This window comes from Peromyscus eremicus, chromosome 17 (assembly GCF_949786415.1).
Source record: "Peromyscus eremicus chromosome 17, PerEre_H2_v1, whole genome shotgun sequence".
In the NCBI taxonomy this organism is placed as follows: domain Eukaryota; kingdom Metazoa; phylum Chordata; class Mammalia; order Rodentia; family Cricetidae; genus Peromyscus; species Peromyscus eremicus.
The window spans coordinates 57,428,407-57,454,811 of record NC_081433.1 but is presented as its reverse complement, the minus strand read 5'-3'; the positions used below and the strand labels follow the sequence as shown (position 1 = coordinate 57,454,811).

At 37.8% G+C, this 26,405-nt stretch overlaps 1 protein-coding gene and 1 pseudogene across 1 annotated transcript in view; both read left to right on the top strand.

Annotated features, from left to right (window-relative positions):
* Nucleotides 1–19,047: 19,047 nt before the first annotated feature.
* LOC131894295 (zinc finger protein 431-like) overlaps nucleotides 19,048–26,405 on the top strand; it is a 60,351-nt gene continuing 52,993 nt past the window's right edge. The window contains exons 1-2 of the mRNA XM_059244525.1: nucleotides 19,048–19,096; nucleotides 19,300–19,360. Coding sequence (XP_059100508.1) covers nucleotides 19,063–19,096; nucleotides 19,300–19,360 — 95 coding nt within the window. The 5' untranslated portion in view covers nucleotides 19,048–19,062. The remainder of the gene's footprint in view (nucleotides 19,097–19,299; nucleotides 19,361–26,405) is intronic.
* On the top strand, nucleotides 20,656–21,564 carry LOC131894674 (zinc finger protein 120-like; annotated as a pseudogene).

The window sequence follows — 26,405 nt, the reverse complement described above, 5'->3', positions numbered from 1 at the left end:
GATATCAACTGAAATTAGTTAAAGGCATGTTGTATTGCTGTAGTTGATGTAAATTGTACATTTTTAGTGTGTGTGTTCTGTTGCTGGAGTTTTCCTGCCTGGCCCACAGTCAGGACAAATCTCTCTCACCTGCCAGTCCCACAGCCGCTCAGACCCGACCAAGTAAACACAGAGACTTATATTGGTTACAAACTGTATGGCCGTGGCAGGCTTCTTGCTAACTGTTCTTATATCTTAAATTAATCCATTTCTATAAATCTATACCTTGCCACATGGCTCGTGGCTTACCAGCATCTTCACATGCTGTTTCTCATCATGGCGGCTGGCAGTGTCTCTCTGACTCAGCCTTCCACTTCCCAGCTTTATTCTCCTCCTTGTCCCGCCTATGCTTCCTACCCAGCCAATGGCCAATCAGTGTTTTATTTATTGACCAATCAGCAACACATTTGACATACAGAACATCCCACAGCAGTGTTCTGATGCATTTGGACATATTACCTACGTCCAAGCGACTCCATTACTACAAACAAAACGGTAAGCTGCGTTCTCCAGACATTTTCTTTCTATCCATGTGTTTATGTGTGTCTACAGTATACAGAGTTCTCATAAAATGACAGAATTGCTATGGATCCCAGCAATCTTCTCAGTATATTTTCCATATGCTTGAAATTAGTATTATGAAGTATCAGAATTCTCATGCTCATGGCAGTTATATTCATGGTGGCCTAAAGATGAAAATAACCTAAATGTTCACGTGTTGAGGACAAGATGGGTGTCTCAGGAGGCCATTGTGATAAATGAATGAAGACAATAGTAATGGCTAAAGGATTATACAGTTATGAAGGACTCTCACAGTCAGTGCTGTATTGGTCATGGGACAGCATGTAATTACAGCTTAGACAGTGTCAATGCACTTCTTTTTCCCTTCTGATTTTAATCTCTAATGCACTCTCACTTGTCTGATGGATGTGAGAGCTTCTGTCATCTTGTCTACACTGCAGGTAGCAATAGAAAATGAAGGGCAGAAAGAGCCCAGAATCTAGATGAAGCAGTCATCTTCAAAGGGTTTTACTAATTTTTTTTGTTGGAATGCGGAGAAAAAAATTAAATATGAAGCTTTTTGTTGGAAGTTGTTATAGAGATGAGATACAAATGTGCTATTATAGTGTAAAATGTAGAAAATTGCTTTATTTGGATGGTTGAGAGCTTTCTGTCAATTTTTCATACTACATGACAAAGTAAGAGTGAGGTCAACAAACAGGCTGACTTGTTTTGTTTGAGTTTAAATAATGACAATAAAGTATAGTTTTAAAAAAATGTAATAGCCTTAGACAAGTGACTCATCTCTTTGTTTTCTTTTTATCAAATAACCCACCTTAGATAATAACATTTTCATTTTCGCTATGGAGACTGTGTTTAAACGTTTAACATTTTTAATATATCAGTTTGTGTATGGTCAATGTATTATATAATTAATGTGGCAATACTTCTGATTTCACAGATCTAGACAAGTCCCAAGAATGAGCTTGAAATAAGTGCCTGTGTGATGCTCACCCTCTGCACATGCAGAAAGAGAACTGTACCTCTCTTTCCCTGGCTTCACTATCCCACATCTCTTTGTTCATTATTGCTTCCCTTCTTCTTTGCATTTCATCTAGGGAAAAAGGAATTATCTTTTTAATTGAAAACAAACTCTTCTCTCACATAATACATCCCAATCTGAGTTTCCCCCCCACCTCCGCTCCTAGGGCCCATCCCTGTTCCCTCTTTACCAGATCCACTCCCCCTCCATTTCCTCTTCAGAAAAGAGTAGGACTACAAGAAGGAACAGCCAAACAGGACCAAAGAAGATATAGAAAGACAAGTCAAAAAACCTCATTGGGGCTGAACAAGGTAACCCAATAGGAAGGAAAGTCTCAGGAGCAAGCGAAAGAGTCAGAAGTATATCTTCTACCACTGTTAGGAGTCCCACTAACACACTAAGCTAACAGCCAAAATATATATGCAGAGGACCTGGTGCAAACCCATGCAGGTCCCATGTTTGCCATTTAAGTCTCTGAGGTTCCTGGCCATTCGGGCAGTGTAAGGCATGGGTTCCCTTTCACAGTTTGGACCTCAAGTTGGCCACTCCCACATGTTCTATGTCACCATGCTCTAGCACATCTTACAGGCAGGACAGATTGTAGGTGGAAAGTTTTGGAGGTGGATTGGTGTTCAGGTTTCACTTTCTGTAGCCTGGTGAGTACCTTCTTGTGACAAGGAGATAGAACATAGAGGCAAAAGTTCCAAGCCTGCACCTATAAAACCTCTCTGCATTCACTGAGCTGTGTGGAAATTGTCCTGGGAAATTGAGCCCTGCTGTCAGTCTTCAGAGAACAACCTTCTGTCTTAGCAGCAGCCTGAGTTGTTTAAGAATCTCCAGAGGACCTCCTTAGCCAACAACTGTACTCAGTGTAACTCAATCCCATCACTACAAAAGACAGCAAGTTCAGACTCCTTGTCCTCCATTACTAGGAGACCTCATTCTGGTCACCCTCACAGATTCCAGGAAGTTGTCAATGCACTAGGTTTCCACACTAGCCCCTAAATGCTCCCTAATTCCAGCTCTCTCTCTCCCTGTACTCTCTCCCTCCATATGCCCACCTGGTCCCTCCTGATCCTGACCTCACTCACCCCCATCCCACCCACAGAATCTATTCTTTTTACCCTTTCAAGAATTCATGCTTTGTGCCAATAGCTCTCCTCTTTACCCAACCTCTCTGGGTCTGTGGATTGTAGTTAATTATCATTTACCTAATAGCTAATATCCACTTATAAGTGAATACATACCATATCTGTCTTTGTGGGACTGTGTTAGGTTACCTCATTCAGGATGATTTTTTTCTAGTTGCATCCATTTGCCTATAAATTTCATGATGTCACTTTTAAAAACAGCTAATTAATACTATATTTTGTAAATGTACCACATTTCCTTTATACATTTTTCAATTAAGGAACATCTAGTTTCTTTCCAGCTTCTGGATATTATGAATAAAGCTGCAATGAACATAGTTGAGTAAGAGTCCCTATGGTAGGATGGAGTGTCCTTTGGGTATATGCCCAAGAGTGGTATAGCTGGGTCTTGAGCTAGATCAATACCCAGTTTTCTCAGAAACCACCATATTGATTTCCATAATGGCTGTACAAATTTTCACTCCCACCTGCAATGGAGGAGTGTTCCCTGTGCTACACATCCTCACCAGCATGAGCTGTCATTTGTATTATTGATGTTAGCCATTCTGACAGGTAGAAGATGGTATCTCAGAGTTATTTTGATTTGTATTTCCCTGATGGCTAAGGATGTTGGACATTTTTTAAGTGTTTCTCAATCATTTGAGATTCCTCTGTTGAGGATTCTCTGTTTAAATCTGTACCAAAATTTTAATTGGATTCTTAGGTTTTTTAATATTTAGTTTCTTGAATTCTTTATATATTTTATATATTAGGCCTCTATTGGATATGGAATTTAAAAAATATTTTCTCATTTCTTAGTCTACCATTTTGTCCTACTGATGATGTCCTTTGCCTTACAGAAGATTTTCAGTTTCATGAGGTCCTATTTATTATCAATCTTAGTTCCTGAACTGTTGGTGTCCTCTTTAAGAAGTTGTCTGCTATGTCAGTGCATTCAAGGTTGTTCCCTACTTTCTCTTCTATCAATTTCAGTGTGTCTGGTTTATGTTGAGGTCTTTGATTCACATAGACTTGAGTTTGGTGCAGGGTCATAAATTTGGATCTATTTGCATTCTTCTACCTTTGGACATCCAATTTGACCAGCACCATTTTTTGAAGAAGCATTGTTTTTTATAGTTTGTATTTCTGGCTTCTTTATCAAAATATTAGCTCTCCATAGGTATGTGGATTTATTTTTGTGTCTTTGATTCGGTTCCTTTGATCAATGTGTCTAAAAGCCACCAATAACATGCCGTTTTCATTACTATAGCTCTATAGTATAGTTTTCAATCAGAGATAGTCATATTTCTGTAAGTTCTTTTATTGTCCAGGATTGTTTTAGTTGTCCTGGGCTTTCTATTTCTCCATATGAAATTGAGTATTGTCCTTTCAAGGTCTATAAAGAATTGTGTTGGAATTTTGATGGGGATTGTGTTGAATCTGTAGATTGCTTTTGATAAGGTGACCATTTTTATTATGTTAATTCTATAGGTCCATGAGAATGGGAGGTCTTTTCATCTTCTGATATCTTCATTTTCTTTCTTCAAACACTTGACATTTTTATCATACAAGTCTTTCATTTGCTTTTTTTGATTTATTGCAACATATTTTATATTATGTGAAGCTATTGTGAAGGGTTTTTTCCCCTGATTTCTTTCTCAGTCCATTTATCATTTATATATAGGTGGGCTACTGATTTTTTTTTGAGTTAATCTTGTATACATACACTTTGCTGAAAGTGTTTATCAGCTGTAGGAGTTTAGAGGTAGAATTTTGGGGGTCATTCATGTATAGCACCTTATCATCTTCAAATAATGATGATTTGAATTCTTCCTTTCCAATTTGTATCCCCTTAATCTCCTTCAGCTATTTTACTGCTCTAGCTAGAACTTCAAGTACTATATTGAATAGATATGGAGAGAGTGGACAATTTTTCTTGTCCTTGATTTCAGTGGTATTGGTTTGAGTCTCTCTCCATTTAATTTGATGTTGGATATAGGCTTTCTGTAAATTGCCTTTATTATGTTTAGGATGTCCCTAATCTCTCCAATGCTTTTTATCATGAAGCAGCATTCGATTTTATCAAAGGCTTTTGTGGCATCTAATGAGATGATTGTGTGTGTTTTTTCTTTCAGATTATTTATATGGTAGATTACATTTACAAACATCCATATGTTGAGCCATCTCTGCATCTCTGGGATGAAGTTTGCTTGATGATGGTGGATGATCTTTTTCTTGTGTTCTTGATCAGAATTTTTTGAGTATCTTTTACATCTATGTTCATAAAGGAAATTGGTTGTAATTCTCTTTCTTTGTTGAGTCTTTATGTAATTTCAGTATGTTGGTGACTGTGGCTAGATGCAACAAAGAAAGAGAACTACAGAACAATCTCCCTCATGAACATTGATGCAAAAATACTCAATAAAATATTGGCAAACAGACTCCAAGAACACATCAAAACAATTATCCACCATGATCAAGTAGGCTTCATCCCAGGGATGCAAGGGTGGTTCAACATATGAAAGTCTGTCAATGTAATACACCATATAAACAAACTGAAAGAAAAAAACCATATAAACAAACTGAAAGAAAAAACTCACATGATCATCTCACTAGATGCTGAAAAGGTCTTTGACAAGATCCAACACCCCTTCATGATAAAAGTCTTGGCGAGATCAGGAATACAGGGAACATACCTAAACATAATAAAGGCAATTTACAGCAAGCCTACAGCCAACATCAAAGTAAATGGAGAGAAACTCAAAGCGATTCCATTAAAATCAGGAACAAGACAAGGCTGTCCACTCTCCCATACTTATTCAATGTACTACTTGAAGTTCTAGCCAGAGCAATAAGACAACATAAGGAGATCAAGGGGATACAAATTAGAAAGGAAGAAGTCAAGCTTTCACTATTTGCAGATGACATGATAGTATACATAAGTGACCCCAAAAATTTGACCAAGGAACTCATACAGCTTATAAACACCTTCAGCAATGTAGCAGGATACAAGATTAATTCAAAAAAATCAGTAGCCCTCTTATATACAAGTGACAAACAAGCTGAGAAGGAAATCAGAGATACATCACCCTTTACAATAGCCACAAATAATATAAAATACCTTTGGGTAACTCTAACTAAACAAGCGAAAGACCTGTATGACAAGAACTTTAAGTCCCTGAAGAAAGAAATTGAAGATATCAGAAAATAGAAAGATCTCCCATGCTCATGGATAGGTAGGATTAACATAGTAAAAATGGCAATCTTACTAAAAGCAATCTATAGATTCAATACAATCCCTATCAAAATCCCAACACAATTCTTCACAGACCTGGAAAGAACAATACTCAACTTCATATAGAAAAACAAAAAACCCAGGATAGCCAAAAGAATCCTGTACAATAAAACAACCTCTGGGGTTGGGGATTTAGCTCAGTGGTAGAGCCTTGCCTAGTAAGCGCAAGGCCCTGGGTTTGGTCCTCAGCTAAAAAAAAAAAAAAAAGGAAAAAAACAACCTCTAGAGGCATCACAATCCCTGACTTCAAGATCTACTATAGAGCTATAGTAATAAAAGCAGCCTGGTACTGGCATAAAAACCAACATGTAGACCAATGGAACTGAACTGAAGACCCCAACATTAATCTGCACATTTATGAATATATGATTTTCGACAAAGAAGCCAAAACTGCACAGTGGAAAAAAGAAAGCATCTTCAACAAATGGTACTGGCATAACTGGATGTCAACATGATGAAGACTGCAAATAGATCCATATCTGTCACCATGTATAAAACTTAAGTCCAAGGGGATCAAAGACCTCAACATAGATCCAGTTACTCTGAACCTGATAGAAGAGAAAGTAGGAAGTAGTCATTTCCTAAATATAACACCAGTAGCACAGACACTGAGAGAAACAATTAATAAATGGGACCTCTTGAAACTCAGAAGCTTTTGTAGGGCAAAGGACATGGTCAATAAGACAAAACAACAGCCTACAGAGTGGGAAAAGATCTTCACCAATCCCACATCTGACAGAGGGCTGATACCCAGAATATATAAAGAACTCAAGAAAGTAGACATCAAAATACACAACAGTCCAATTAAAAAATGGGCTATAGAGCTAAACAGAGAATTCTCAAAAGAAGAAGCTCAAATGGCTGAAAGACATTTAAGGAATTGATCAACATACTTAATCATCAGGGAAATGCAAATCAAAATGCCTCTGAGATACCATCTTACACCCGTCAGAATGGTTAAGATCAAAAACACTGAAGACAGTTTATGTTGGAGAGGATGTGGAGTAAGAGGAACACTCCTCCACTGCTGGTGGGAATGCAAGCTTGCACAGCCACTTTGGAAATCAATATGGCACTTTCTTAGAAAATTGGGAATCAACCTCCCTCAAGACTCAGCTATTCCACTCTTGGGCATATACCCAGGGAATGCTTACCACAAGGGCACATGCTCGACTATGTTCATAGCAGCATTATTTGTAATAGCCAGAACCTGGAAACAACCTAGATGCCCATCAACTGAAGAATGGGTTAAGAAAATGTGGTACATATACACAAATACTCAGCAGAGAAAAACAATGACATCATGAAATTTGCAGGCAAATGGATAGAACTAGAAAATATCATCCTGAGTGAGGTAACTCAGACTCAGAAGGACAAACATGGTATGTACTCACTCATAAGTGGATACTAGACATAAAGTAAAGGACAATCAGACTGCAACCCACAGATCCAGGGAGGCTACCTAGCAAGGAGGACCCTAGGATGACTGTTGCTTATAATAAGTTTTGGTTTTGCCCAATCACTGGGCATGCGTTAGAGAAACATTTCACTATTAGGATAAGAATTATTACTATATCAAGCTGATGAAAGAATATACTGGCTGTACTTTCAGGAGGGGAGGCTAAAATCTTTTTAGATTATGGATTAGCCTAAAGAAAAATGTCTGCTGTAAATCAAACAGTGAAGGGGAAAATAAATAGGAATCTCACTTACACAACTTAAGTAAAACATAGCTCTGTGAACAGATGAAGATAGATTTCTTCTGTATCCCAGAATCTAATCAATATTTATATGTATAATTCAGCTATTATTTGGCTTAAAGGGGCTTATTGGGAAATGTTATTATTTTTACTATTTTCTACAGAGAAAATATTTTCCAGTTTCAAATAACCCTAGACTTTTGAATTATAACCCGTTTTTATGTTCAAGCTATCTGTGTATTATTCGCCTGCAGTTGTACATGAAATGTTTTTTGCTCTGGCCAGCAGGGTGTCAACGGGGGCGACCCATCTGTGGGAGAGAATGAAAGGGATGGGAGAGACACAAAAGGAAGACAGCAAGACAGTGTGTTCTGATCAAGCTGCAAATTTTATTCTCCTCAGCAAGGCTTATATAGCATGGGGGGGGGAGGTGGCAGAAAGGAGGGAAGGGGTGCACGACATGCCATACATGCAGGTGAAGGGGGGCATGCAGGTGAAGGACTATGTGCAAGTCGTGAGGCTGCTAGGTGGTAAGGTCACTGGTCAGGGCCCATTGTTCTGTTGCTATGCTACCTGACCTGCCTGACCTGTTCTTTATCTTTGGGGGCATCTGGTTTAGGGCAGGGGCTTGTTCTCTGGCCTAGCTAGTACTTTTCCATTGTCCATGTTTGGTCCCTGACATCTCCCCCTTCTATACATATAGCAAAACAAAGAAAGGAGGCCCAAATGTTTTTGCTGTGATGGGAGAGGGGTTATATAGAACAGAAGTTCTATCCCTGATAAGTTCCTTTGTTAACAGTCAGTCCATGTAGGCATCTCCACATGCCCCAAAGGAAGCTGGAAAGGTGCAGTTTTATACAGGTCGGGTTTGAATTTGGGAGGAAAGGGTATAGGGTCTGCATAACCACCGGGCAATAGAGCATGTCATCCAAGGCACCCAGGATGGTGGAGTACTTTAGTCTCCCTGCCTTCTGCAGTCCCGACTGCACCCTCAATCCCCTATGCAGCGGGCTCCAGCTCCCAGGCACAGGTGCATCCTCCCCTGAGCAGAGAGGCCTGTGCTGATACGGAGTCTTTATCTGGTTCATCGAGACCACAATCATGGAGATCGAGGCGATGGTAATGAACCTGAATTTGTTTTGCCTGAAGTTCGGCCAGCTGACCGTGCACAAATTGAGTTAGTCTAGACAAGGCCCAAGGGCCGAATGTCAAGACAAGAATGAGGCCAACCAAGGGTCCCAGAATGGACGTCAGGAGGGTTGTTAGCCAGGGAGATGCAGAGAACCAATTTTGGAACCAGCCTAGCTCTTGATCTCTTTCTTTTTTGCACTCCTCTAAGCCTTCCCGGACCTTGGCCATGCTATCCCTTGCTACTCCTGTATGATCAGTATAAAAGCAGCACTCTTCCTTAAGAGCTGCACAGAGACCTCCTTGCTATAGAAAGAGGAGGTCGAGCCCTCGGCACTTTTGGAGGACCACCTTTGAAAGGGAGGTGAGGGAGGATTCAAGGATGGAAATGCCTCGCTCAAGCTATGCTATATCTTCATATATGGAAATTCTAAGCTCTGAATAATGTTGATTAGATAAAACCAGGAAAGCTATGCCCATACCAGCCCCTGCAGCTCCGACCCCCAGGAGGACAGCCAGAGTAACCATAGTCATGGGTTGGGGCATCCTATGCTTTCCTCCCTCCAATAAATTTTGCAATTGTGGGCAGTCTGACTCCACCCCCAGAGAAGAAAAAGAAAATTTGTAAGTGGGAGGTATAAACTGTAGTCAGGTTGTATTCCTCCCAGTCCTTCTTGGCTTGTGGGCATTGGCAAATGTTGATTGCATGCCATCACCACCGGCATGATCTCCTGAAGCTTCTAAGAACCTTCTTAATAGACAAAATCTTAGACATGTTAGCAATATAACAGTGGTGAACTTTATCAGAGCAAAATTATGAGTCCTTGGAGCCTCAACAAAACATCAGGATAGCCAGAGAATGAAATCTGAAATGTGTTATTTATATATCTCTCGTCTCATATATATTTTGACAAAAATTAATAAAATACATTTAGAACAGAATTAGTAGTTCTAATCATATTTCTATAAGTTTTGATGAACAGTTCATCAAAAGGATCTGGAATTGTATCAATTTATTTATATTCAAGGCTCAATATTTAAGAATCTAGAGGTAAATAACAACCTGTATTTAAACTGGCAGCTTTAGAGCGCCTTTGTCCTGCAGTTGCCAATATATAGTGTGACCAGGCAATCCAGGATTCATAAAGGCAGGTCAATGTCCTATAAAGACATATATCCTCCTCCTGACATTATATCAGGACCTTTTAAAATATCAGTGAGGAGATCGTAGAGGCTTAGGTGTAATTTTGTGACTTGGCCTGGTGGTGATAAGGAATACCTGTATTGGGGGATATGAAAAATTAAGCACCAATTCTTAAGAGCTCTTGAAGTATATGTAAGGCTGTTGTCTATATATGAGCTCAAGACATTCCTAAAATTAAAAAGCAGTAAAAGAAATGGTGTATTATTTTTTATTTTATAACCATAAATCATAAGGACATAAGCCTCGTGGGTAAGCTTCCATAGGGAGAGAATTTATAATTGTTGGACAGACATATGAAAAGGTGTCAATATATCCTGTAGAGCTATTTGTCATTGTATAGACTCACAAGTTTCATAGTTTGATATAAATATAATATCATCTGTACAATAAATGTAAGATATATGTATATACATATACATGTATACATACATATAGGTTGGGGGACTGTGAGGAAGCTATAATTGACAGTTAGTTTTGATAGTTAATCTATATATATAATGAGGAACTTTGCTCAATGAACTCGAATTTCCTGCTCTGTATGTCAGCTTTGGCCTTCATCATGGTAGGGTGAGTAGGCAAGTTAAAAGTGAAATGCTGACAATCTTTAGGTTGAGGAGGTATGGTAAAGAAGCAATCTTATCTATCTATGACTATTTTTTTTTTATTTCTGGGGATGGCCCTGGGAGATGGCAAGCCAGGCTGTGAGACTTTCCTTGGCTTTAATAAATTTTATTTAATTTTTTAAGGACCTATAACAGTCTATAAGCCTGATTTCCTAAATAAAAAGATATTGGGGTGATTTAAGGGCTGGTAGGGGACTTTATATGCCCAATATTTAAGTTTTTCCTCCACCAGACAGGTAGCAATTATAATTTTCTCAGCATTTAAAAGCCATTGTTTGATCCAGATAGGAGCATTAGATTTTCCTGACCTTTTGGCTACATTATTAGCTTGACCTAGGCCTGTAAGAGATGAAGAAGTAATAGTCATCTTAAGTACTTGGCTAATCTTTTTCTGAAATATATGAAACATCTATGTTTATGTCTAGCAAGCCAATTATCTTCTTGCCATGTATTTTCAGTGTTTAGTTGTTTGGAATATTTAATTTCCTGAACTCAGAATCCACTAGATATATCATATCACTAGAATCCACACCAGCAGCTCCCTTAGGTGCTGCCGTGTATGAATCTGAATTGTACAATGATCTTAATCTCTCCAGTAAAGTCAGAATCACACATCCCTAGGGCAACCTTGTACAGCTGAGGAGCTACGGCCTATAATTAGCCCCAGTGTCCCTTCTGAGGAGGTCCATAGACTTTTGTATTAAGGTATACATAAGTTTATTTTTAAAGCCTATATATCTATCTCAGACCTCAATAAAAACCTTATCCATAGATCTAACTTAGGCATACATCCTCAATATCTTTAGGTTACTTATTGAGATTTATGTATCATTTATAATATATCTAGATGTTTATATGTTATATTTCTCTATCCCAATTAGTTGCATTACATATGTAATAAATTATTTCTTAGTGTTCTTAAACATTCTTTATATCTAATCCTTTATATCCTATAAAAAGTTTATATCTAAAAGCATTTTTATATTTAATTTATCAGGAGATATAGATGATTGATTACTGAGAGCAGCCAATATGGTGAATTCCTTTAAACAAAGGAACAGTCAAAGTTTATTTTGAAATCTGTTTGGCAAGCTACTTTTTCTATGAATTTGGATAGCAAGGCAAATTATCTTTTAGGCTTGGTAAATGGGGATCTAATCTAAATGATCTCAATGCATAGTTTGGGCAAAACCCTGGCAATAAGGGGTATGACAGTTTTGTCCAAAGGTTAAACATTTTAAATGTTAGGGGGCTAATTAATGAATTGATTATATGAAACTTAGCATACTCAGCATGTATATAAATATGATTTTGCATACATTAGAAGATTTGATAATTTATGATGATTAACCCTTAATTTGTATCCTAATAATTATCTCTAATAGCTTATAGCTTAAGTACAACTTATCCTTAACAGTTTACAGTTTAGGTCGACCAATCAATAAGTTTTATTTCTTAATTATCTTTAATTAAAGTAAACTTATTCTTTTTTTTTTTTTTTTTTATAAGATTTATTTATTTATGTATACACTATTCTGCCTGCATGTCTGCCTACAGTCCAGAAGAGGGCACCAGATCTCATTACAGATGGTTGTGAGCCACCATGTGGTTGCTGGGAATTGAACTCAGGACCTTTTGGAGAGCAGCCAGTGCTCTTAACCTCTGAGCCATCTCTCCAGCCCGTAAACTTATTCTTAACAATTTATAAGTTAGTTGTCTTTATAAACTTAGATCTTAGGTTTTATACCTGTCAGCTTTAGCCTTAAAAATATTAAGTTATTTTAATATAGAAACAGGAACTCTTATTTAAAATATAGTATATAAGGAGAGTAACAATTTAATAAATCCTTTAAGGTGTATCATGAAATGAGATAAGCACAGTAAAACAGTAAAACAAAGGAGGATTTTTTTTTTGTAGCAGCTGCACCCAGTCTGCATCAAGCCAGATAGCCACCGGAAATGGCAAGGTGAGGAGAAGGGTGGAGATGACTCAAAGGCAGAAGTGAGCTGAGATGCAGATAGCAGATAGTTAGGTTCAGAGGGAAGAAGGCAGATGTTTAGGATTCCAACCCCCTAACGTCTTCCGTCTTCCGGGGATCTGTTGAATCCATACAGGTCGTAGCAGGGTGTCCCCTAAGCAGGACCTGTTTTTGCGATGAGTTGACTGAAGTTCTTGTACTTGGCCAAGATTTTTGTAAATTACCAAGAACTTAAAAGTCAACCCAGAAAGAGGAAAGAGAGAGAAAAAGACACTTTTTTAGGAGAGCTGGGAGTTGTCATTAGTTTTTTAATCGGCACTGGCTGTGAGACTTACATTAATTTAAAAGAAGGCTGCTGGAGCGGAGCTCCTAGTTAGCTGCAGGGCAAGTTTAGGGCTCAAGTTAGCCCTTAGATTCCAATAGTTTTAGCAAAAAAGGCTGTTTGTAACAGGACACTGCTGCTACTATGGAGAACATAGGGAACTTCATTAGCTCTAGTTTACACTCTCAGGAGGTCTGGTAGTGTGATAATATTGTGTTACCTCCTTGTAAGAACCTGAATGAAGTAACGGCAGGTTTCTCCATAAAAGGGAGGGGTTAGAATCTCTGACGCTTATCATAGTCTGACGGTAAATGAATTTCATAAGGTTGGCAGCTTTTAGGGGTCACCTAAATCTTTTTTTTCCTTTTTTTTTTTTATTTATAAACCTTTAGGATATCATTAACATCAATCGTCCCTTCTTGGGGAAACCAGGGACAACAGTCCTCTAAGTGACTAAAGAATTTGTTGAGGTCTTTTTTGTTTATGCACCCAAATCCCTCGTGTCTTGAGGGCCTCTTTAATGCCCTTAAGGAAAAGGTCACGGGAAGAACTTCCCTGTCCCATGGTTAAGCCTAAGTTTAGACTAACCTCGTCCTTCCCGCTCTCCTCCCAATCGTCAAGAAAGGGCATTGAGTCAGGCGGTCTCAATGGACTATCAGCAAAAATATCTCCACCAGACGTCTGGACTTTCCTGGAGAAGGACGTTCAACTCCCAACGAGGTGAGGGTCAAGCCACCACGTTGGATGCCAGTTGCCCCGGCCAGCGGGGTGTCAACAGGGGTGACCCACCTGTGGGAGAGAATGAAAGGGACAGGAGAGACACAAAAGGAAGACAGCAAGACAGTGTGTTCTGATCAAGCTGCAAATTTTATTCTCCTCAGCAAGGCTTATACAGCATGGGGGGAGGGGGCAGGAAGGAGGGAAGGGATGCAGACGTGCCTTACGTGCAGGTGAAGGACTATGTGCAAGTCGTGAGGCTGCTAGGTGGTAAGGTCACTGGTCAGGGCCCATTGTTCTGTTGCTATGCTACCTGACCTGCCTGACCTGTTCTTTATCTTTGGGGGCATCTGGTTTAGGGCAGGGGCTTGTTCTCTGGCCTAGCTAGTACTTTTCCATGGTCCATGTTTGGTCCCTGACAGTTTTTACATTTAAAAAAAGGACAAATACTATAGAATTGTATTAAATGAAATATATAGAACATACAAATTCATAGAGACAGAGAGATTAGACGTTATCTCAAAATGGAGAAGAAAGGGATATAGAGCAATGATTTCCTAAGTACAGATTCTCTGTTTTGTGTGATGGAAAAGCCCCACAAATGGATAGTATTATCAAGACATAATATCATTAATGTAATAAATCATATCATAAATATAGTTATTGAATGAATACTGTGAATGTAATCAATGAATACCATAAATATAATTAATATCATGAGTGTAATTAATGAATATCATGGGTGTAATTAATACCTTGAGTGTAATTCATGCCACTGAATTGTGAACTAAAAATGGTTACAACTGCAAATATTATGTTCATTTAAAAAAATAAGGTGGAATGTAATCACCATACATTATACGTGTGTATGAAACTGAAGACAGTGATGTTCTAAAATAGAAAGTGGTGATTGTGTTATAGGTCTATGATGATGCTGGACTAAAGTCTATCAAATTGTGCAAACAGGCAAATTATATACTATGTGAATTTTTGTCAATAAAGATTTTAGAAAATATAAAAAAAAGCCATATTCTTCACCAAAATATCACAAGGATGATTTCTAGGCAACATACTAACATTCTCTGAAACCTCTTGATCCACCCAACAGTGGTTCAAATCACACTCAGTACCACTATCTTCCATGCTCCTACTAGCATGGCCCATTAAGCAGCACTTAAAACATTCCACTGCTTTCCTAACCTAAAGTACCAAAGTCCAAATTTCTCCAAACAAAAACATGGTCAAGCCTATCAAAACAGTATCATGGTCCCTGGTTCCAATTGATCTTAGTTGGGGTTTCTATTGCTGTCAAAACACCATGACCACAAAGCATGTTGGGGAGGCAAGGCTTTATTTAGCTTACACTTCCAAATCATAGTCCATCATTGGGGAAAGTTAGGACAGTAACTCAAGCAAGCCAGTAAACAGCTATCCCCAAGGTCTCAGCTTTACCTCCAAACTTGCTTTTTGGTCATGGTGTTTCGGCACAGCAATAGAAACCATAGACACAAGGAGATCCATGCATGCCCTCTATAACCATCCTTGTTACTTAGCCTCTCTAGGTCTGTAGATTGTACTATGATTATTGTTTACTTAATAAGTAGCCACTAATAAGTGAGTACATATCATGTTTGTCTATGTGGTTCTGGGTTGCCTTACTCAGGATAATAAAGAACTTATAAAACTAGACATCAACAAACCAAATAAATAAAAAAAATAGAGTACAGCTGTAAACAGAGAATTCTCAACAGAGGAATCTGAAATGGCTGATAAACAAAAAAAATGTTCAACATCCTTAGCCATCAAGGAAATTGAAATCAAAACTACTCTGATATTTCATCACACCTGTCAGAATGGCTAAGGTTAGTAGCACATGAGAAAGCTCATACTGGCAAGAATGTGGAACAAGTGGAAGGAAGACTCTTCCATTGCTGGAGGGAGTACAAATTTGTACAGCCACTATGAAAATCAATATGGCAGTTCTTCAGATAATTGGGAATCCATATTCTCAGGACTTAACTATACCACTCTTGGGGATATACTCAAAAGATGCTCCTCCATTTTACCACAAAAAGACTTGCTTAACTCTGTTCATAGCAGCTTTATTCATAATATCCAGAAACTGCTATGTCTGTAAGTGATTGTGTTGATTGATGATGGATGTGGGGGGAGGCTCTTCCACTCATGATAGCAATATCCCTAAGCAAGTAGGCCTGTGCTGGATAAGAGAGTTGAGCATGAGACAGTGACCAAGGAAGAGAGAGATCCAGAAAACAATGTTTGTCCATGGTTTTTGCTGTCAGTTGCTAACTTGAGTTTCTGTCCTAAACTTAAAAAATGACAGACTCTGATCTGACAAAATTAGCCAAATAAACCCATTCATTACTAGAGATGCTTTTGGTTAGAGAATTCAATCATAGCAACAGAGTAGCAAGTTAGAACAACAACAACAAAACCAAAAAAACAAAAACAAACAAACAAAAAACACCAAAAGTGGTTTTTCTTGCTAGGCAAAAACCTGGGAAATGCTGTCTTTTGAAGGAGTGTGGAAGATATCACAACTTTAGATCACAAAAGGCATAGAAAGCTTTACATAGAGCTTAACTGGCTCTTCTTGTAGAACCTGAAAGATGGGAATGTTGAAAGTAATGCAGACAGTACAGTAGAGGTCAATGTCATAGGGTTTTCAGTTGGGAAGAGACTCTATGAAAAATTAAGCTAGAGGTCATTTGTGTAATATTTTTGTCCCAAATCCTTCTTATTCTTTCCATGCCATGAGAAATTGAGTAAGACAGAATTAAAAGGTACTGGGTTGATTTCTTAGATGGAATATTTACTTTGTTGGATGGTTATAACCGATGACTCATTCAGTTCTACAGTGAAAAAAAAGCAACATGTTGGACAGAATTAAATTAAAATATAGTTTCAGATAGCAGTCAGATGCTGAAACAGAGGTAGGAACTTTCAAGGAGATCATCCTGATTCAAGAGAAGGCCCTTTCTCTACAGCAGAAGCCTAGCAAGGTACCTTAAGAGTAAGACTCTATCCTCTTAAGTCTTCAGTTAATGTAAGGACTAGGCAAAGTGATTCCTAGTCTCAAGAAGCAGCTTCATACAAAACCTGTTGCAACTGTGGTCCAAGCTTGGCATGGTCCATCCCAATTAAGAAGCCAAACTTGGCAGGATCACCCATGTTGTGCTGGTTCTGGAAACAAGGACTAAAAATTTCAGGTCATGGTTCTTAGTCTGTGGTTTCAGTTCACCACTGTCGCAGGCATCTATGTTTGGCAGAGTCAGAGATCCAGTATGAAATTTCATTGAATGAAGCTATGAGGATGAAGCCTGGGTTGCATTTTGAGACCACAAGATGTTGAGATATCTAAGCTATGAGAGATCTTCAATGGAGAGCTGCTTATAGGGATTGCAAGTAGCTAAAGAGAGAGATGTATAAGAAGCTGCAGGGAAAATGAACCACCCAAGCCCTTTGAAACTGAAGCCCCATGTGTCTGAGACAGAGCTACAGGATTTGGTATTTGTCCTCCTGGGTTGCAGTCTTGCCTTGGTCCAATCTTCCCTCACTATGTCCCCATTCCTCTCCTTTGGAATGGGAATGGGCATTCTGTGCCATTGTATGTTGGAAAGAGGTAACTTGTTTTCTGATTTTACAAGATGTGACAGTCATGAGATTGCCTGAGTCTCAGAAGAGACTTTGGATATTTGAACAGTATAGGGGCTGTTGCAGACTATAGCAATCATTAAAGTTAGAATAAATACATTTTATTCATGGAATGACCATGAGCCTATAGTGACCTGAGTCATTGAATTAAAAGCTCCCAGATAGGATGATTTGAACACTTGTCTCTTCTTGGTGGCTTTCCTTGGGGTTCTTGTAGAACCTTTAGTAGGAGGAGCCTTTCTGTTTGAAATTCCTCATTGGGAATGGGATTTGCATATCTATAGCCCATTTTCTGTTCCTTGTGTCCTGCTGTCATGCCTTCAACACTATTACAGATGGTTTTTGAAGATAAGGTTTCTATGTGAAGTCCTGGCTGTCCTGAAAGTAGCTCTGTAGACCAGGCTAGCCTCAACCCAAAGATCCAAATGATTCTGGCACCTAATGCTGGAATTAAAGCTGGGCCAACATGCCTGTGTGGTATTTTTTTTTTTTTTTGTATTATTGGCTAATGGGCCTGGAATGTAGGTTTGTGTCCATAACAAGCATATGCTGTTGTGCTGAGCTTCACCTACATCTTGAATTTTCAAAATTGGCAGAGGGTATCATTCTCTTTCCCAGGATGGCAATTAATGCTTTCTGAGACTCTGAGTCATTGGATTATAGATTTGTTACATTCTTCTTACCTACTATGTTTATTTTGAATCCTTTTAAATGGGTATGTCTTTTGCCTATATGCATGGATATGCACCACATATGTGCCTGTCCCTCGCAGTAGTCATAAGATAGCCTCAGAATCCCTGAACTTGGAGTAAATGAATAGTTGTGAGCTCCCATGTAAGTACTGGCAATTGAGCCCACCTATCTGCAAGATAAGCAAGAGCTCTTAACTGTGGAGCCATCTCTCCTGTCCTATGTTGTTTATTTATGATCAACATTTACATTGCTAATGTTTTTTATCTGTCTATTTATAACTATAACACATTCCTTTTAGTAAAGATCTTATTAATGTTACAGTTTAAACTGTGGCACTTCAGGTTTCTGAAAGATCAATACAGAATTGGATTGAGTGAATAACTCTGTAGGAACTTTAGTAAAAACTTCTGATTTCTTTCTACCTTTTTAGTTTGTTTGATTTTTGTGAGGGAGACATGATCTTATTAATATGTAACGCTGGCCATCCTGAAACTCACTAGATATGCCAAAGTGGCATTTAATGCAATTGAACTCACCTGCCTCTGCCTCCGGAGTGCTGGCATCATTAAAAGCAGGAGCCAATATACCCAGCTTGTCCATCTTTTTGTAGTTAGCAATTATTCATTCACTTTCTCCGATAGGTAGTCAGTACCATTCATCTGCTTGCTTGTCTCTATGTCTGTTAATTGGCATTTCTCTTTCAAAGCTATATCCTATTCAAAGGGTGTAGAAATGACAGATGAACCTCTTATTCAGTTTACTTCTAAAGTGACTTGGTGATTACAGAAATTCTGTGTCATGGAATAAATGTGGGAAGCACCAGAATTATGAGACTTTGACAATTATATTGTCAAAGAAGTATACATTTACAGTGTTATCAGTATCATGCTTTCTTTTGTACACATGTATGGGGAATTTTAGAATGCAGTGACCTACGATGATGTGCATGTTGACTTCACTCAGGAAGAGTGGACTTTGTTGGATCCTTCCCAGAAGAGCCTCTACAAAGATGTAATGCTGGAGACCTATAGGAACCTCACTGCTATAGGTAAGACTATGGATTTTCCTTCATGTTTCAAAATAAAAGGATAATGTTCCTTGTTTATTGATACACTTGGGTAATTTCGTTTGAGCAAGAGAAAGAATGAGGTGAATAAATCAGCCAAGTTTCTAGGGTTTTCTGAAGATATTAAGTTAAATTTTGCATAATTTCCAATAATATATCATACATTTTCTGGTACTATATTTCAGGCTACAGTTGGGAAGATCATAACATTGAAGAACATTTTCAACATTCTAGAAGACATGGAAGGTAATTTTCATATGCAAGCTGATACAAATGTGCCTCTGAAGAAATTTTAATGTGTCCTGGAAATTTTAAAGAAAAGCAGCAGTGTAAGTAGCACAGCTTAAAGTGTAATGATGATTATTAAACTCTCACAAAACCATATACATCAACATTAGGTAGCTAATCTATGTTTCCAAGGCATTCCTCTAAGAAAGAAAACAAGGAAATACTTCCTTAACTGATATCACCATTTGAATCATAGCTCCAGGAGAGCTATGCTGTAGAACTGCCAGTCCATTTAGTTTCATCCCACTCAGATATTGCAAAGGATATACACATTGAATAGGTGATAAGTATATGTCCAAAACCTTCTAATAAGCAAATAACCCACAGCAAAGCTAGTGTTACTCGTATACTTGTTGTGATTTTGCTCAGTTCACTGAGATGGGCAGATTATGAGTCAAAATGGTTGTTGTGAAGAAACCTTAATCCCTATACTACACATCTATAAGGAATAGAAAGTCAGACTGTGTGAATGCAATGTAGAAACCATTTACTTGTTACTCTTCCTTTGATAGGTATAGCATATTTCAATATGTATACAAGCCATGAGAGCACAGGAATGTGGAAAGAACAACATAACTTTCTTTCCCAGAACAACTAGAAGATATATAGAAGTCCCCAGTCTGAGTAAACTTGTTGAATATGAAACAAATTTACAATTAATTGGTTTTCCAACATCCTTGGGAATACATCAGTAAACTCATATTGCAGAAAGACTCTATGAGTACTGGAATATATACATACTTCTGTTTGTCCTGGTTCACCTTGCAAATGTAGTATGACTCACACTGTATGAACATTTATGAATGCAGTAAGTATGGTAAAGCTCTGAGTTCTTTCAGTTCTATTCAAATTGTGAAAAACCTCATATAGGAAATGATGCTATAAATGTGAGCTATGTAATAAAGGCTCTTACCATCACAGGTATCTTCAAAGATGAAAAACAACCCTTAATGAAAAGGAATACCATGAGTATAAACCTTAAGATCTTATTACTTTTTACAATTGGACCAAATTGTAAAATTAACTCATACAGATATAAAGATTCATCAGTGTAATGAATGTGGTAAAGCTTTAATATGTGCCACTTATTTTTGTAGGTATGAAAGAAGAATTCAGAAGAGAAACTCTCTGAGTATACTCAATGTGTTAAAGCCTTTGTATATTACAATCCTCTTCAAAGGCATGAAAGAATTCATGCTGGAGAGAAACTCTATGAAGATATTCAGTATGGTGAAGCTTCTGGATGCCACAGTATGCTCCAAATACATAAACGAACACATGCTGGAGAAAAACCCTATGAATGTAATCAGTGTGGAAAAGCCTTTCCAAGTCTCAGTCATCTTTGAATACATAAAAGAGTACATACTGGAGAGAAACCCTATGAATGCAATCAGTGTGGTAAAGATTTTGCATATCACAGTAATCTTTGAATACATAAGAGAACACATACTGGAGCAAAACCTTATGAATGTAATCAATGTGGTAAAGCCTTTGCACAGAGCATTAGTTTCCAAAACTGTAAAAGAATACATACTGGAGAGAAATCCTGTAAATGTAATCAATGCAACAAAGCCTTTGTACAAAGCAGCACTCTCCATATACATAAAAGAACACATACTGGAGAGAAACCCTATGAATGCAATCATTGTGGTAAATCCTTTATATACTGTAATCTCCAAAACCATAAAAGAACACATACTGGAGAGAAACCCTATGAATGTAGTCAGTGTGGTAATGCTTTTGCAAGTCATAGTCAGCTTCAAATTCATAAAAGAACACATACTGGAGAGAAACCTTATGAATGTATTCAATGTGGGAAAGCCTTTTCACTACACAGTAATCTCCAAAAACATAAAAGAACACATACTGGAGAGAAACCCTACAAATGTAATCAGTGTGATAAAGCCTTTGCATATATCCGTAGCTTCGAGTTCATGAGAAAAAGTCATACTGCAGAGAAATTCTATAAATTTAGTCAGTGTGTTACCATTTTGCATTTCATGGTAGTCTTTATACAAGAGTAAAACTTTCAGTGTGTAATTGATCTAATGAATTGGTTTCTGGCATATCACAGTAGTCTTTGAGGGCCTGAAAAAAACCTAATATAGGAGAGAATCTGACTATGAAGGATTTGGAAAGATTTTTAGCCAGCACACTTACATTTAGTTACACAAGATTCTGGAGGAAAAAATTCTGACAAGTGTCAACAATCTGGTTTTTGGTTTTTTTTTTTTTTTTGGGTTTTTTTTTTTTTTTTTTTGAGACAGGGTTTCTCTGTGTAGCTTTGCGCCTTTCCTGGGACTCACTTGGTAGCCCAGGCTGGCCTCGAACTCACAGAGATCCGCCTGGCTCTGCCTCCCGAGTGCTGGGATTAAAAGCATGCGCCACCACCGCCTGGCCTAACAATCTGTTTAAGCATTATGATGTCCCTCTTTATTTTGTTTTCATGTGCAAACTCATGGACAAAAGCCCTATGAATTTAAATCCTAAGGTAACCCTTTTAAATTTCATACTTCTTCAATTTTGTGAAATAATTCATGCAGGTCTTAAATTTTATGGATGTGAATTAGTGTCTTTTCTGTTTCTGTGGTAAAATATGATGTCTAAGTCAACTTATGAAAGAGTTTAATTTGGCCCTTTGGTTCCAGAGAGATATAGGATCACCATGAAAATAGCATGGCAACAACTATCAGACATGGCAGCTAAAGCAGGAAGCTAAGAATTCACTTCCTGAACCTGCAATATGAAGCAGAGAGTAGGACCTGGAAGTGGTGTGTGGATGTAACTCTCAAGCCCACCCTAGTGGCATATTTTTTCCCAGCAGGGCAGCATTTTTTAAATCTTCCCAAATGATACTACCTACTGAGTAGGGTTGATTTCTCTGACTTCAAGCATACTTGCTTGCTCTCTGTTACATGAACAGAGATTTCCTGATGAAGAAAATCTCTGTAAGTAAGCCTTTAAATGCCTCAACATTTGTGTTACAGGAATGAATGCTTACATGAGACAAACATTCATGAGTGAAAATTTAATGACTTGTTTTAATTTATCATCTTGATGTTAGGAAGTGGGGAAGAACATATTCAAGAGGAAAACCCTATTTATGTAAACAATTTGGTAAAGACTTTAAACCTCACAGTTGTCTACAGTTTCAAGAAAGTCTTTTTCATCATAGCCTGAAAGAAGTAAATTATTTACTGTGTTCAATCAAGTGTAATAGTAAAGTCAACCATTGTGGTTGTGGATTGTATTTTGAAAATTTGGGAATAGATATTGAAGGTTGCTCCATGTGTGGCTAATCCATTTACTGAATTTTATTGGGCAGATTTTATATTATTTCTGTGGCTTCTATTCATCTTCTATTGTATTTTTTACCTGGTTTATAGGTATTTTTCTGCATCAGTGTATAGAATGGGTTGAATCTAAGTGGTCCATTGTTTATTTAAACATCAGGCAGTGTGTGATCACACTTTTCAAGTAAGGGTGTCTGTGAAAGGGTGGTGTGTTTTTGTTCCAGTTTTTGTTTTCATATTTTTACAAATTCCTTTGAGATGTTGTTTGTTATCCAGCTGGCTTAAATGTCAGTAATTAGTCAGGGATATATTTCAACTCTTGGTTCTCCTATGTCAGCCTCTTGAGTACAAGTCCAAGGACAGAAGATATACCTGCAATGTGCACTGTTTTGTGTATACATTTTAACAATGTTAATGTTAAAATGCTTAATAGAAGAGAATATAGGAAACAATAAATACCTCATGTGTGTATCCAAAGCTGCATTTTCATCTCTCTGATAGAGATGTAATAAAGTAGGACAAATAGTAATCTACTGTATGTCTCACAGCATCACTTGATGTGATATGGATATACATATATTATTTGATGTTCCATGGTTCTTCCTGTTCACAGTAGTTATCTATTTGACACTTTATCTTGAAGTACTGCCTTCTAGGGGAATTATCTAGAGATGACAAACAACATAACAGCAATGAGATTTATTTTAAAATTCTGAGATTTATTTTAAAATTCTGGTGTGTGTGATGTGATGTGATTATGGGTTTTTAGGCCATGACGTATATGTGGAGACCGGAAGACAACTTTGTGGGGTCTAATTTGGGCCATCTTTATATGGATATCAAGGTCATGTTCCAGCACTGCATACCACAGACATTTCCCACTTAGCTGTCTTATTGATGCTCAAATATGATTAGCTGAAACATTACAACAATAAAATATCTTTTTCAGTATGTAAACATATTGTTATCTAAAGATGGAGGAAAGCAGGACAATTTGAATAAAAAATTCTATTTGTAAATGAAAATGATATACTTCTGTCTCTTTTTTTTCTTTTTTTCTTTCTTTTTTTTTTGGAGGGGGGATGTGTTAGGACTAAACACTTGTTCATAATACTTCCTCCGAACAATAAATGAATGCCTAAGATGTTTCTCAGTAGCTAAAATTGGTTACTGCTAAGCCTGATGACCTGAGTTCAATCTCTAGGAGACCTATATTACTTACTCCTACAAGTTTTCTATTATTTTTCATCTGGGCTGTGGCATATGCACAGCCACATACCAGCACATACGTAAATTAATCTTATACCCAAATAATGCCCAAATGAGGTTACTTATAGCCAAACTAGACTCCCTAGGTGTCAGCTCTAAAACTCACATAGGGAAAGTAGACATTAGACATATATAAGTTGTCCTCTCATTGTTACATGTACATCATGGCACAGGTTTGTACACACACAGTTCAAACATTTTTTAAGTGGATGAAATTAACAAAGCAAAGAAAATAAGACAATTGTTAAGAACATATGAAGTGATTTGCCAGTTTAAATTATTATAGTATTTCAAGAAGTATTACTGCACATCAAAACAATGATGGTTCTTTTTTAAATCTTATTTTATCCTTTCATTCTCTCATTCATTTTTAAAAATCTCGGCTGGTCTTAGGGGTGCATGCTTATAATTCCAGCACTTGAGAGACATTGCCAGGCCAATCTCTCTGATTTTGAGGCCAGATTGGTCCACATCATGAGTTCTAGGACTGCCATGGCTGTGTACAGATACCTTGTTCAAAAAAAGTTCCAGAAAGAAAGAGCATATCTCAAATTATGGGACTTTATTTAATATATTCTGACTGGACTCTGGTTGCAACAAAACCTTTTGTAATCTTTGCTTTCTTTAAGAGAACCATGTTAATAATGAAAATAAGAAATGTGGAGAGTCCATTCACAGTGGGATAGGAATCCATTGAATTCTTTGACAATCATCTAACAGGGACTTTCATCTCCTTCAGGTAATAGGAGACAGAAGGAGTAATTGAACATCTTCATCTTCTGCATTATAATGGCATATTTCAGAGCTGAAGGGTTTGTTCAGTAATATTGCTCCTCTTGGCTATTGAAGTTTGGTTCTGAGCACCCACATCAGATGGCTCAGAACTACTTGTGTTTCCAGTTTCAGAAGATTTGATGCCTCTTCTAGCCTCCCAGTTCACCAGATATGCAAATGGTGAAAGGACATATATGTCATTCCAGATTGTAAAAGTTGTTTTCTTCATGCATATGGTATTTTAAAAAAGAGTTATAATTAGTTTATGTATAAGTCTTGCCCACTGTGTATACCAAATGCATACCAAAGACCAGTAGAGAGCAAAGATGATGTCAGATCCTCCATGACTGAAGTTAACAGAGTTCTGAACTGTCTTTTGGGTGCTGGAAGTCACATCAAGTCCCTGTAGATGAGCAACCATTGCTTTTAGCTGCTGAGCCATCAATTCAGCCTCATGAACATGTCATTAATAGCAGTAAGGTGTGAATGCCTTATCCAAGCTTATCTTATTTCATCCCTGAAAACCCAGGAGCAATATAAGATTGATAGCATCAAACTCACTTAGACATGGTACTTCAATAAGTTTCTGAGCTGAAATCTCCAGAAAATGAGGGAAGAATCAAGAGAGTAATTGACAATATAAGTCTTTAAAAAGTGGCTGACAACTTGACAAAAGCCACAAGACTGAGTTCCTCTCAAATGTGGTAAATAGGCAGCAATGGGGGCCCATAAGGACACGTGTCAGGTGTACCCCTGTTTGAGATTATGTCTCTTGAAAGAAGAAAAACTGCTGGCATGAAGAATTGCATGTTGAAAGGGATGATATTCTGCTTCTCTGGTACCAGCACAACCCTCAGGAGGCTTGCATGATGGTGACTTTGGATGACATTCAGGTTGTCTGGAGATCCTGAAACTTAAAGAAGTCATTCTAAGGCTAGGGCAATCAGGCATTTACAAAGAGCTATGGAATATACAGGAATGTATACAGAGGGAGCTTTGGGTTCGAAAGCCAGAGGATCAAATGGCCAGAGAGCACTGCTCAGGGTGTACCTGAGGACAAGCCTACTATGCTCTGTCCACTCAGCTGTGGTGGGTTAGTTGTTGCTATATCTTCTACTCATTCCTTATTCTTGGCAACTACGGTGTAGCTGCCAGGGTAAGCATCCTGCAATCCTCCATCTTTGAAGGGAAAATCAGATGTGACTACAGAGACATTGACTTATCTGCCAAGTGGCTTGGCCAAATAAATCAACCAGTCTCCAAGACTTGCAAACACTGAGCCATTGCTGAATGAGGATAGCATTAATGCTTTCAATGGGTTTAATTTCAAAAGTCAATTTATTGTAAAAATGTGCAAGAGCTAAAGTTTGCTCATGTAGTATTGGCATTCTCATTTTTTTCTGAATTCAAAGGGACTCTCAGTTAGCATTAGTCACTTGAGGAATAAAATCCCAACACAATAAATCACTAGTTTAAATGAAAATGGTGATTCTCAAGAATTATAGAGATAATAGAGCACAATATGTCAGTATTTTTAGGGATGGACAAAATATAGTAAAAATCTCTGATTACCAGAAGCCTATAGCATAGTACATAAACCACATATGCAAATCACCAATTGCTAGTAAGGCACTATGACAGGGCTGGGGATGTAGCTCACCTAGTTA